General features: G+C 35.7%; 1 protein-coding gene across 1 annotated transcript in view; it reads left to right on the top strand.

Moving 5' to 3' along the window:
* Window positions 1–13,004, top strand: part of LMBRD1 (LMBR1 domain containing 1) — a 124,779-nt gene that overhangs the window by 28,466 nt on the left and 83,309 nt on the right. Inside the window, exon 4 of the mRNA XM_066253193.1 lies at window positions 11,047–11,144. Within this exon, the coding sequence (XP_066109290.1) occupies window positions 11,047–11,144 (98 nt within the window). The remainder of the gene's footprint in view (window positions 1–11,046; window positions 11,145–13,004) is intronic.

Below are 13,004 nucleotides of genomic sequence, written 5' to 3'. Positions count from 1 at the left end.
TGAAAACTCATCTATTTTTATAAAATGCAATATCCATTACTGATAGAAACTCTCAGCTTAGTTACAGAGGGTACTTTCTTAATCTGAGGAAGATCATCTATGAAGAACCTACTATCACTATTTTATTTGATGATACAAAGCTGAATACTTTTTGTCTAAGATTAGGAATAAGGCCAGAATGTAAGATTAGGAATAAGGCTGCCTTAACCAGCATTTTTCAACATTGTAATGGGGATTCTAGCCAGTGCAGTAAATCCAAGTAAATAAATAAACACATTCAAACTGGAGAGGAAGAATTTAGACTCTTATTTTCTCAGCTGACATGAGACCTGATAGGTAGAAAATCTCACAGAATCAATAAGCAAGTTGAGCAGGGTTACAGGATGCAACATCAATCTGAAAATTAGAAACTGATGCTCTGGCCAGGTAGCTCATTTGCTTAGAGTCATCCGATACGCCAAGGTTGCAGGTTCCCATAGAGACATATAGAAGAATCAACCAATGAATGCATGGATGAGTGGACAGTAAATTGATGCTTATATATCTCTCCCTGCTGCTATCTCTAAAATCAATCAATAAATTAAAAAAATAGAAACGGACAATTCAAATAAAATGAATGAAAATTCTATTCACAAGCATCAAAAGGAATACTGAGATTGCATTTAACAAAAGAAGTGAAAGACTTATAGACTAAAAATAACAAAAAATTATTGATAAGATTAAAGAAGATCAAAAAACAAAGAAATGGTTAATGTTAATAGATTTAAAGACCTACCATATTTTTTGCTCCATAAGACGCACCTGATCATAATGACCATAAGACATACTTAGGGTTTTAAGGAAGAAAATAAGAAAAAAAAATCTGAACTAAATGGTGTGTTAAAATATTTAATAAAATAGTATATTTTTTACTTCACAAGACGCATGGGCATTTTCCCTCCACTTTTGTGGGGAAAAAAGTGCAGCTTATGGAGTAAAAAAATATGGTAATATTGTAAAGATGACAGTTATGACAATTTTTCATTAAATTGACCCACAGTCTTTATTTATTTTAAGTTGACAAGTGGATCCTAAAATTTATGTAGAAATGCAAAGGACCTAGAGTAGCCAAAAACAGTTTCGAAAAAAAATAACAATAGAGAATTACACTATTGGATTTTAAAACTTACTATACCAGTAGTCCCCAATCCCCCGGGCCGTGGACTGGTACCGGTCCACAGAGAAAGAATAAATAACTTACATTATTTCCGTTTTACTTATATTTAAGTCTGAACAATGTTTTATTTTTTAAAAAATGACCAGATTCCCTGTTACACCCGTCTAAGACTCACTCTTGACGCTTGTTACATTCGTCTAAGACTCACTCTTGACGCTTGTCTCGGTCACATGATACATTTATCCGCCCCACCCTAAAGGCCCATCTGTGAAAATATTTTCTAACATTGAACCGGTCCGTGGCCCAGAAAAGGTTGGGGACCACTGTACTATACAACATAGTAAACAAAACACTGATATTACAAATGGATAGGGTATATAGAGCCATAGAATTCAGACCAAAATCAGATCCCTATATTAATGGTTAGTGGATTTTTCAGCAACTGTGGCAATTCAAATTAATTCAGTTCATTTTCACCAAAAATTGTATAAGTTGGATAACTACATGCAACAAGACTTAACATCAACATTGAGCCTTACCTCACATCATGTATAAAATTTACCAATCATAGACCTAAACTATAAAAGTATAAAACATCTAGAGGAAATCAAAGGATATATCTTTATGATGTTGATGTAGAGAGAGTTCTTAGATATGATACCAAATGCAGTACTGCTGATAAGCGAAACCTTGATAAATTTGACTTTATCTAAATTAAAAATTGTCCTTTAAAAAGGCACAATTAAAAAATGAATATAAGCCACAGACAGAAAATAATTTGTAAATCTTGTATCTCAAAGGGTTTATAGTCAGAATATATGAACAGTTCTTACCAACTATTAATTATACAAATGATTTAAAAATAAGCAAAATATTTGACTAGAAATTTTACCAATAAGATATATAATATAAATTGCTTATAAGCATATATATAAAGATGTTCCACATTGTTCTTCATTAGGGAAATGCAAATTAATTCCCCAATGGGATACTACTACATACCCACTAGAATGGCTATGTTTTTATTTAGCTTAGGCTGCTCCAACAAAATATGTACCATAGACTAGGTGTCTTAAACAGCAGATATTTATTTCTCACTGTTCTGGAGACTGGGAAGTACAAAATGAGGGGGCCAGCACATTCAGTTTCTGGTGTGGGCTGTCTTCTTGGCTTACTGAAGACTGCCTTCTTTTCCCCTCTAGAAGTAGGCATTATGAGAGGAGGGGTTTAGCCATATTCATGAGCCCTAGAAGGATACCTGGAACATACTCAAGTAGATATTTGTTGCATTGGATACATTTTATTGGGGAGATAATTATGTGAGGTTTTGTTTGTTTTTTAAGTTCTTTCAACTGATGCATTACATGGATAGGTAATTCTTAGACCAACTTTGCATCCTTAGGATACCCCCAGATTGGTCACTGGAGATTTTGGTTTGTTTTTAAGTCTTTTGCTGGATTTGATTTGTTGCTATCTTGTTTTGTATCTTTTAAAAATCAGTTCATAGATTGAGACTAGTCTATAATTTTTCTTGATCTTAGTGTCAGGTTTGATTATCCATACTCGATTAGCTTCAAATAATGAATTGTGAAGTGCTTACTCCATATTTTAGAGAACGATGTGGACCAGTGACTACTATATGTGACCACTGTTCTCTTCTTCCCATAATCTGTGTACATGTTTTGATTACTAAGTGAACATGTAGTTTGTGCTATTATTTCTTGTGAACTACTCACAAATCTTTGGCTTCTTACTGTGTAGCTGAACTCTGCTGATAGAGAATTCTTTTGTGTGTCTTTTTTTTTTTTTTTTTTTTGTATTTTTCTGAAGTGAGAAGCAGGGAAGCAGAGAGACTGAATCCTGCATGCACCTGACTGGGATCCACCTGGCAAGCCCACTATGGGGTAATGATGCTTTGCCCATTTGGGGTGTTGCTCCATTGCAACTGGAGCCATTCTAGCATCTGAGGCGAAGGCCATGGAGCCATCCTCAAAGCTCGGGCTAACTTTGCTCCAATAGAGCCTTGGCTTCGAGAGGAGAAGAGAGAGAGAAAGGAGAGGGGGAAGGGTGGAGAAGCAGATGGGCACTTGTCCTGTGTGCCCTGGCCAGGAATCGAACCCAGGACATCCACTTGCTGGGTCAGTGTTCTACTGCTGAGCCAACTAGCCAGGGCCCTGATAGAGAATTCTTAATAGCTATATCAGAGTACTTCCAGCCAGGATAAAACAATAGTTTCATCGAATGAGGAGGTGTGATTTCTACCTGACCATTTTTATAGTCTTTTTCACTGAATGAACAGGCAATAATCCTAGATACCATATTGGTGGGGTGATTTATGCTAACTATTAAGGGAAATAGAGTTGCTACTACACAGTGAACACAAGGGGAAGTATATCCTGAAACCAGGGCATTCTTTGGTAGCTCTTGATTACCATGCTCAGTGGCAGAAGTTAATTGAGATCTGTTATACTCTGCCCTTATAGGCAGGCCCACCAAGGGTTCAGGATAGCGCAGGAGTAAATGTTTGTGTTCCCCCATTTCTTGTACCAGATCTTGTTTCAGGAATTATACCTGGCTGCTAGTAACAGATTGGAAATACATGGCTTAACTAATGTACTGGTTTTTCCTTCTCACTTAAAATCAGTCTGGAGACGGGCCGTCCAGGCTGGTATGGCAGCACCATGGCGTTGTGAGGGTCCTCAGCTCATTTCTCCTCTGCTTCATATCCTTAGGACATGATTTTCATATTTTTAAATTAAAAAAATTATTGATTTTATATAGAGAGATATATATAGAGAGACAGAAACACCAATCTGTTTCTGCATGTGCCCTGACCAGGATCAAACTGGCAGTGTTTGTGTATTGTGATGACACTTGGACCAACTGAGCTATCCGGACAGGGCACATGATTTTCATCTTAAGGTCCCCACAGATTCCAAAAAGGTGACTGGAATTTAAGCTATCATGTATCCATTTCAGGCAGGAAACAGGAAGAAGGGAGAAGGAAAAAAAGGAGATTGCCAACTGAAAGGAAAATGGGTATTGGATATGCCATTTAGCAGCCTTGACCCTAGATATTTCTTCAGCTGAGTAAATGGGATACTTTTAGAAGGCTTTTAGAGTTCCCAAAATATCTTTTTTTTTCTCCAAAATATCTTTTTTTTTTTAAGAGAATGAGAAACAGACAGGGAGACAGACAGAAAGGGAGAGGGTGAGAAGAATCAAATCATAGTTTCTACACCTTAGTTGTTCATTGATTGCTTTCTCACGTGTGCCTTGACCTGGGGGCTCCAGGCAAGCCAGTGACCTTGGACTCGAATAAACCTTTGGGCTCAAGCCAGTGAACATGGGATCACATATATGATCCCATGCTCAAGCCAGCAACCCCACGCTAAAACTCACGACCTTGTGGTTTCAAGCCTAGGTTCTCAGCATCCCAGGCCAAAGCTATCCACTGTACCACCACCTGGTCAGGCTCCCAAAATATGTTTATACTTTGGCTCTACGAAACAAAAAGCTTTGTGACAATGATTGTATCACAGTATTGACTAAGTTATTTTGTCTCTGTTTTCATTGGTAGCTGGGAGGAATAATGCATGTATAAAAATTTAAAAGCTTAATTTATGCAAGTTAATTTTTATGTGAGTTATAATTTAATAAGTTTTTTTAAAAGGTAGACTGTTTGCTTTGTGTACATTTTAGAAATCGTAAGAATCACCATTCTTTGCCACAGTGTCCATGGCTCTCTGTCCCCTTGTTTATGCTAGTTCTTGATAAGTGTTTTGAAAAAGAACTTGCTTTGTGAGTTTAATTTATTTTAGAGAATTTTTATAAGAGTTTATATAAGCCAAACTGACCACAAATACTGGGAGCCAGACTTAAATGCTCTCATGAGTTTAATTTTGCCAGTGTCTGTGGACATGAGGTCTAAAATTCTTTTCTTAATATGTTTTCTTTGATGTTAGTGGAACTATTAAACCAAATAGTCTGTTTACCTTTTACTTGTTAGTAGCAATCTTTTAACAAAAACATTTATAAGTAAGCATACTTTATAAAAATGTCAGGATATTAGCGTGTCATCACTACTGGCATTAAGAATAATTATCCTTTGGAAATAGAACTTGAAAGGAAGCACTTTCTCTGTTTCATGATAGTGGTAGCAGCACTTTTTTCATTTAAATATATAAGCCTAACTTGATATTAGAACAGATCTGAAACATACAAAAGGAGTAACTTAATTTCTGTCTTTATAATACAACATTTGTGGATTAAAGGCAAAAATCTTTACAAAGGACACTGGGAAAGAACAGTCAGATTACCAGATGATAGTTTAGAATGCTTTTTTTTTTTTTTTAAGAAAGTGTATTTGTGTATTGACTTTACTGAGAGAAGAAGGGAGAGAGGTGGAGAGGAGAAACATTGATTTGTTGTTCCGCTTGTCTATGCATTCATTGGTTGATTCCTGTGTGTGTGCTGGCCATGGATCAAACCTGCGGCCTTGGTGTATCAGGATGAGGCTTTCTTCAACTGAGCTACCCTGCCAGGGCCCTGTTAGCTTAGAATGTGGTATCAGGGAAACAAAAGCCAGAGCAGATGTTCCACCCCTATTTTGAATTATAGACAGCTGAGGGGGAAGTAGTCTCTCAGAGTAGTGGGTGTAACCCACCTCCTCCAGGTGTTGACTTCTAGAAACTGTCTTTTTCTGAATATTCCTCCCACCAACATATGGGAGTTTTTCTTGTCTTGTGTATCTGTAACTTCTTTTTTTAATTGCTATATAATAATCTTTTGTATGAATATAAAACTCAGTTTGCTGGTCTGTTCATCTGTTGATGGACATTTGAATTATTTCCAGCTTTTGTCACCGTGAATAATATTGCTGTGAACATTTTTGTGAAAATGTTAATAATGCAGCTTACCTGATAGTGTTCAACTCTCATGTATCTTCAGGACGGCCTGCTTTTTTGGCTGACCCTTGACTACCTCCTGAGAACCTAGCCCTTGGGATGTTCCTTATGTACTAAGTGATAGGTGGTTTTTGTACAGCTGAATAGGAACTGTACAGTACTAGGTTGTTTAGATTGTGCAAAACATGGTTTATGGTGAAGACTCACTTTGGTTCTTGGCAAGGTCTGTAGTTTTGGTAATCATGGGTTGGCACCCTGGCAAGTGTGCCTGTATTACAAGTCTCCAGTAAAAGCCCTGGGCTCTGCAACTCAGGTGGGCTTCTCTGGGTAGAAACACTTTGCATATTTTGCTCTTCACTTCAGTGCTAGAGGATTAGAATTGTTGGGCCATATAGTAATTGTATGTTTAACTTGGTTAGAAACTACTAAGAAGATTTCCTACAATGTTGTACCATTTTATACTTCCTTCAGCAAAGTGTGGGAACATCAGTTGTTCTGTGTTCTTGTTAACACTTGGTATTATCAGTTTAATTTTAGTCCTTTATGGGGTTTATAGTATCTCATTGTGGGTTTAATTTGCATCTTCCTGATGACTAACAATATGAGCATCTTTTAAAATGTGCTTTTTTGGCCATCTTGCTTATCTTCTATGGTGAAGTAGCTGTCTTTTGTACAATTCAAAAAATGAGTTATTTTTATTTTATTGCATTGTAGGAATTTTACATTGTTATGCTAATTGAAAATGAAAGTAACTTATATAGTTATAAGATCATTTATCACACAAGTTTAGGAATACTGGGAATGTTTACAAAATACTAATTAGACTCTTTGTCTAGTTAATGGGCAAGGCCACCAAATAGTAAAAACAACAAGTAACATACTGACCTTGAACCCAAACCCTGCTTATCAAAGTTTTTGGCATGTAGCTGTCAGTCCACAAACTCTGTTACACTAATGAAGGGTTTTTCCTATTCTGTACAAATTATTTTAATCATAATAGTGGTATGGTATTTAGGCTAATTTAGTTCTGTTGCTTTTATGTTTAATTTTTTAAAGCTTTTAGAATACTTATTTTGTTTGCTTTTTTGAATATATGTTTATTTTCATTGGCTCTTAGGTTTGTAATAGAAATCTTAATACTAACTACTCCCTGGTCTGTAGTAGAAACACCAATATTCATTACCCTTAATGATTTACTGTCTTTGTGAGTTTCTCATAACATTAAAAGACTGCATAAATTTCACTAAATATCTGTAGTGCCAAAATTCAGTATGCTGACTGTCAATTTCTGATTGCTCAGTATAAATTAACGCTGACCTTTCTGTTGGTTATTTAGGGCTCTATTTGCTCTGAGTTTTTTAGCTATGTTGCATTTAGTGGGGGCTGTTTCATAAGTGACCTCCAGATAAATGAAGTAGTGCTTGCAAGTATTAAGGTCATGTTTAAAATTTCTGTAACAAATACAATTATTCCTTCCAGCAGAATAAGTAATTGAGGTGATCTTATGCATTACTAACAAATACTTTTTTTTACAAAGGAGTTTAATGATTATCCTATGTTTGCTTTGTATAATTATATTGTTATTATTTTTCATGAACTTATGTATATTTGGATAAATTTAAATACACAGAAGATTTGAAAGTTGTTTATGGTGTTTTTATTGTTAAATATACTCTTTGATGGTTCAAATTTTAAGTTACATATGAAATAAAAGAAATATTTTGATTTGCTAGTGGTTGCAAATATCTCAAATCCAACATTACTGTAAGACAGATACATAGTAACTCATATATTAGCTAACTTTGAGTCTAATTTTACTGTTCTGTTTTACTTTATCTTGATTTGTATAAGATCAGTCTCATAACATTGCATATTTTAGTTTAGGGAAATTACTTGCATCAAAACAACAATATAATTATACCACATTTCCCCATGTATAAGAAGCACCTTTATTGGCAAAGTTTGGGGTCAAAAATCTGGGTGCTTCTTACACAGTGGTTGTAGATTCTTTACTTGCACTTCCTGCTTTTTTTTTTTTTTGTATTTTTCTAAAGCTGGAAACGGAAAGGCAGTCAGACAGACTCCCACATGCGCCCGACAGGGATCCACCCGGCATGCCCACCAGGGGGTGATGCTCTGCCCATCTGAGGCGTTACTCTGTTGCAACCAGGGCCATTCTAGCGCCTGAGCCAGAGGCCATGGAGCCATCTTCAGCGCCCGGGCCAACTTTGCTTCAGTGGAGCCTTGGCTGCAGGAGGGGAAGAGACAGAGAGGAAGGAGAGGGGCAGGGGTGGAGAAGCAGATGGGCGCTTCTCCTGTGTGCCCTGGCCAGGAATCGAACCTGGGACTCCTGCACGCCAGGCCGACGCTCTACGACTGAGCCAACCGGCCAGGGCCATTTCCTGTTTTTTGACAGTGATGAGTTGTATGAATTTTATCTATATAAATAAAAATGTAAATGTTCGTTTGTTCAAAATCTTAAATCTTCGAAAGTTCTTCATCGATTGCTTTGAAATTTTGATACAACGTTGCATTCGAATACGTGCGTGTTTTTATCTTTTTATATACCTACTATTATATAGATGTCATACCTGTGATGGGTAAAAACACGCTTTTTTTGTAAAACAGCGCCATCTGTTGGATGTAAAAGCAACACACGCTATACTAAATATTTTACGATTCCATTTCAATGTTATGGGAGAAACATAAATCGCACATGGCTGAAGATATTTTCCGTCGAATACTCAAGGAAAATTCAAATATGAACATGGATTTCATAGCAGAAATCTACAACGAAGCGTTGATAATGATTGAAGATTTGTGCTTAGAAATCGCGAACAAAGTTCTCAATCAATTGGGAATGCCATCACCGAATCGATCTGCTGCTGCTTTGTTTGATGTAGAATTGCGTTTTGAACAAAATTACAACATGGGTAATCTTTGTTGTATGTGCAATCAAATTTTCCTAAGCTAACGCTGAGCAAAAAGGCATTTACAATCAAATAATGCCAACTGTCAATAATGAGGTTGGAGAAATCTTCTCCTTAGATGTGCCAGGAGGAACTGGTAAAACATTCCTAATTAGATTGATTCTGGCAGCAGTTCGATCCCAAAATGACATAGCCTTAGCTCTTGTGTCATCCAGAATAGCTGCGACATTGCTACCAGGCGGAAGAACTGCTCATTCCGCTTTGAAATTGCCATTGAACATGCAATTCATTGAAACTCCCATCTGCAACATTTCCAAAGCATCTGGCATGGGAAAAGTATTGCAGAAATGCAAACTTCTTGTTTGGGATGAATGCACAATGGTGCACAAAAAATCGCTTGAGGCTCTTGATTGATCATTGCAAGGTTTGCATGGAAACATCAGACCATTTGGGAACGCATTAATATTGCTTGCAGGGGATTTCAGGCAAACATTACCTGTAATTCCTCGATCGACACCAGCGGATGAAATAAATGCTTGCCTGAAATACTCTACTTTGTGGCAACACATAAAGACATTAAAATTAGCTACAAATATGCATGTCCAGCTGCAAAACGATCTATCAGCTGAGATATTCTCACATCAATTGCTGGAAATTGGGAACGGAAAGGTGCCGGTTGATCTGACCTCAGGAAGAATTTCATTGCCTCATAACTTCTGCAATTTAGTGACGTCAAAAGAAGAATTGGTTGAAAAAGTATTTCCCAATATTCAAACCAATTATAAGAACTATGATTGGCAGAGTGAACGAGCTATTCTTGTGGCCAAGAACAAAGACATCTATGAACTTAACAATATTATTCAGTCTAACATTCAAAGCGAAGCAGTCACATACAAGTCCGTCGACACTGTTGTGGAAGCAGATGAAGCAGTTAATTATCCAACAGAATTTTTGAATTCACTCGATCTGCCAGGGATGCCACCACACATACTGTAATGAAAATTGGCGTGCCAATTATCATGTTGCGAAATATCAACTAGCCAAAGCTTTGCAATGGCACGTGGCTTGCAGTAAAAAAATTAATGAGCAATATCGTAGAACCAACAATCTTGACAGGACCTTTCAAAGGTGAAGATGTCCTCATTCCTCGCATTCCTATGATTCCAACGGATATGCCATTTCAATTTAAGAGATTGCAGTTCCCAATTCAATTGGCGTTTGCAATCACCATCAACAAAGCTCAGGGCCAATCTTTAGAATTGTATGGCTTAGATCTAGACATGGATTGCTTCTCACATGGACAATTATATGTTGCATGTTCTAGAGTCAGCAAACCAGACAATCTTTATATCTGCACAGACAATGAAACAACAAAAAATATTGTATACCCACAAGCATTGTGAAATTAAACATATTAGAAATGTGTGCGTTCTCTTTTCTTTCTTTTCCATTTAACAAGACTGAACCACAGCAGCGCATGGCCGGATACATTAGTGATGAATAAAACTTGAGTTCAGTAACTTGATGTAATATATTTTTTTTCAAATTTCGGGCCCCCAAATTAAGGTGCATCTTATACATGGGGAAATACAGTAGCTGTTTCTTTAACTTGAGTCACCAACAACTGAAATAGTTGTGGACTCGATTTTTAAGTTGGAAGGAATATGAATGTTGAAATTCGTTTAAATGAGATTGATGGTTCACAAGAAGTTCTTAGCACTCTGTTGTTGAGTACATAATAATAAGAACTTAGGTGTTATCTGCCACAAGTGTTACTGGCAAAATTTTGTGACTATTGTTAAAAATTTCTCCTTAGTTAACTTGAATTATGCTTTGTTATCTAATATGTTACTGATTTTTTGGGTTGTGGTCAGAAAAGAAGGATTTGTATATTACAAATACACATAGTTGTCAGTTTAGGGATCAGATGAAGGAGTGAATTTACTATTTGAATATATACATATAGATATAAAATACATAAATATATATATGTATAGTGGTTTTTAAGTTTATATGTATTTAGTAGAACTCAGTTCATTACTTCTTTCCACAGCTTTATATTCTGTTATATTATTCTGTGTGTTCCTCTGGATCCCTTTTGTCTACTTCTACTATGAAGAAAAGGAAGATGATGATACTAGTAAATGCACTGTAAGTATCATTATTTTAGAAGTCTCATTATAAGGGGGAATGATTATTTTTTCTTTTTTCAAAAAATGACATTACTGTTTGAACTTATTCTAGAGCAATGTTGTATAATAGAAATATACTGTGAGGTATAGTTGAAATTATTGTAATGATACATTGTATTTAATGTTATATGTTCCAAGTCAAAACATTATTAATGAGATATTAAATTTCTTTTTTCACACTGTTTTAAATTTAGAGTGTGTTTTATACTATGGCATATCCCAGTTTGCATTAGCCATATTTCAAGTGCTTAATAGCTGCATGTGACTTGTGACTGTTGTTTTAGACAGACCAATTCTAGAGCAAGGATTGGCAAATTTTTCTGTAAAAGACTAGATAGTATTTCAGGCTTTGAGAGCCATACAGTCTCAGCCTCAAGTACTCAACTCTGCTATTGTGTGAAAATAGCTACAGATGGTACTTAAGGAACATGATGGGATCCGGTCCAGCAGGTGGTAGGCTACCTGTTGCCCACAGATGTAGTTTGCTGACCCCATTCTAGGGCACAAAGGACCATGTGCAGACTGTTCTTACTAATCCAGGATAACACACCCATTCCTAATATATATGGCACATATGCCTGTCTAAAGCTGGAGACCAGTATGACTTGAGAATTGGTATAAACATCTTAACTGAATATTAGCAAATTGAATGCAAGGGTTTCTTAAAAATACATTAATAAAGTATAACTGAGTTGGACCTATATCTAGATTGTGTGGGTGGTTTAGAATCAGCACATCTATTAATATATAGTAATTTAATAGGTCAGAGAAGAAATTGTATGTGGAAAGATATTTGCCAAAATTGAACATTTTATTTCTGATTTAAAGAGGGAAAAGCAGCATAAAAAGAAAAAGAAATTTTTAAATTGAGTTACAGGAATTTGTTTTATATCTTGTTTATGTTTTATATTTAAGTAGAAAAACAAATATATTGGCTCCAAAGTCAACATTATGCTTAATCATGCTTATGAAAACCTTAAAGTATTTGCATTAAGATCAGGAGTAGTATATACATCAACAATACTTTAAATGATTCCCAGACTGTAGTAATCAGTGTAATTTGTTAAGAGGAAAAAATTAAAGATGTTTAAATATTTATAAAGTCAAATTATTATTTGCAGATTCTATGTAACTGTGAATTTGAAAACCCAGTATACATAAGGTGAAGTGGCTGGATATAAATTTAATGTCAAAAACTTAACTGAGATAAAAGCTTTCTCAATTCACTTTTCTAAAGTGCATTTTCTCCAGCCAGCCCTTTGGTTTGTTTTAAGATCCCCCTTACCTTTATTTTATGTTTTTTTCCCCTGAAGACTAAGTCTTAACTCCTCTGCAAACAGGAATTTCTCACATGAAGCAAAGTCCATTTATAGAGACTTCAGTATGCTGAGAGGCATATAGTTTTTCTCACTGATTTAACTTTTTCTTTGAGATTCACTCTTCTTACATATTTAGAAGATTTAGCTTTGTGTTTTTCTTTATATTTGAATTACACTGTGGGCAGCAAGCAAAACACAGACTTGAAAAGCATGAATTCCTGGTTTCAGGTTCTTGTTTAGTCACTTACTACCTATGTGGCTTTAGGGCAGTTCACTTAACCTCTGGGCCTCAGCTTCTTTATCTGTAAAGCAGGGATGGGAACATCTGTCTCAGGGTTGTGTGAGAATGAAATGAGTTAACATATATAAGTGTTTACAACAGTCCTGGTATGATATATGTTTTATATGTGTATATATGTTTTAAAATGCATTTTTTATAAATAAAGATATATTGCATGTTTTATATAGAATATATACATACATGTATACATACACAATGT

Source organism: Saccopteryx bilineata, chromosome 1, assembly GCF_036850765.1.
Source record: "Saccopteryx bilineata isolate mSacBil1 chromosome 1, mSacBil1_pri_phased_curated, whole genome shotgun sequence".
Lineage (NCBI taxonomy): Eukaryota > Metazoa > Chordata > Mammalia > Chiroptera > Emballonuridae > Saccopteryx > Saccopteryx bilineata.
The sequence above is the reverse complement of the archived record's forward strand: the minus strand, read 5'-3'. Positions and strand labels throughout refer to the sequence as shown.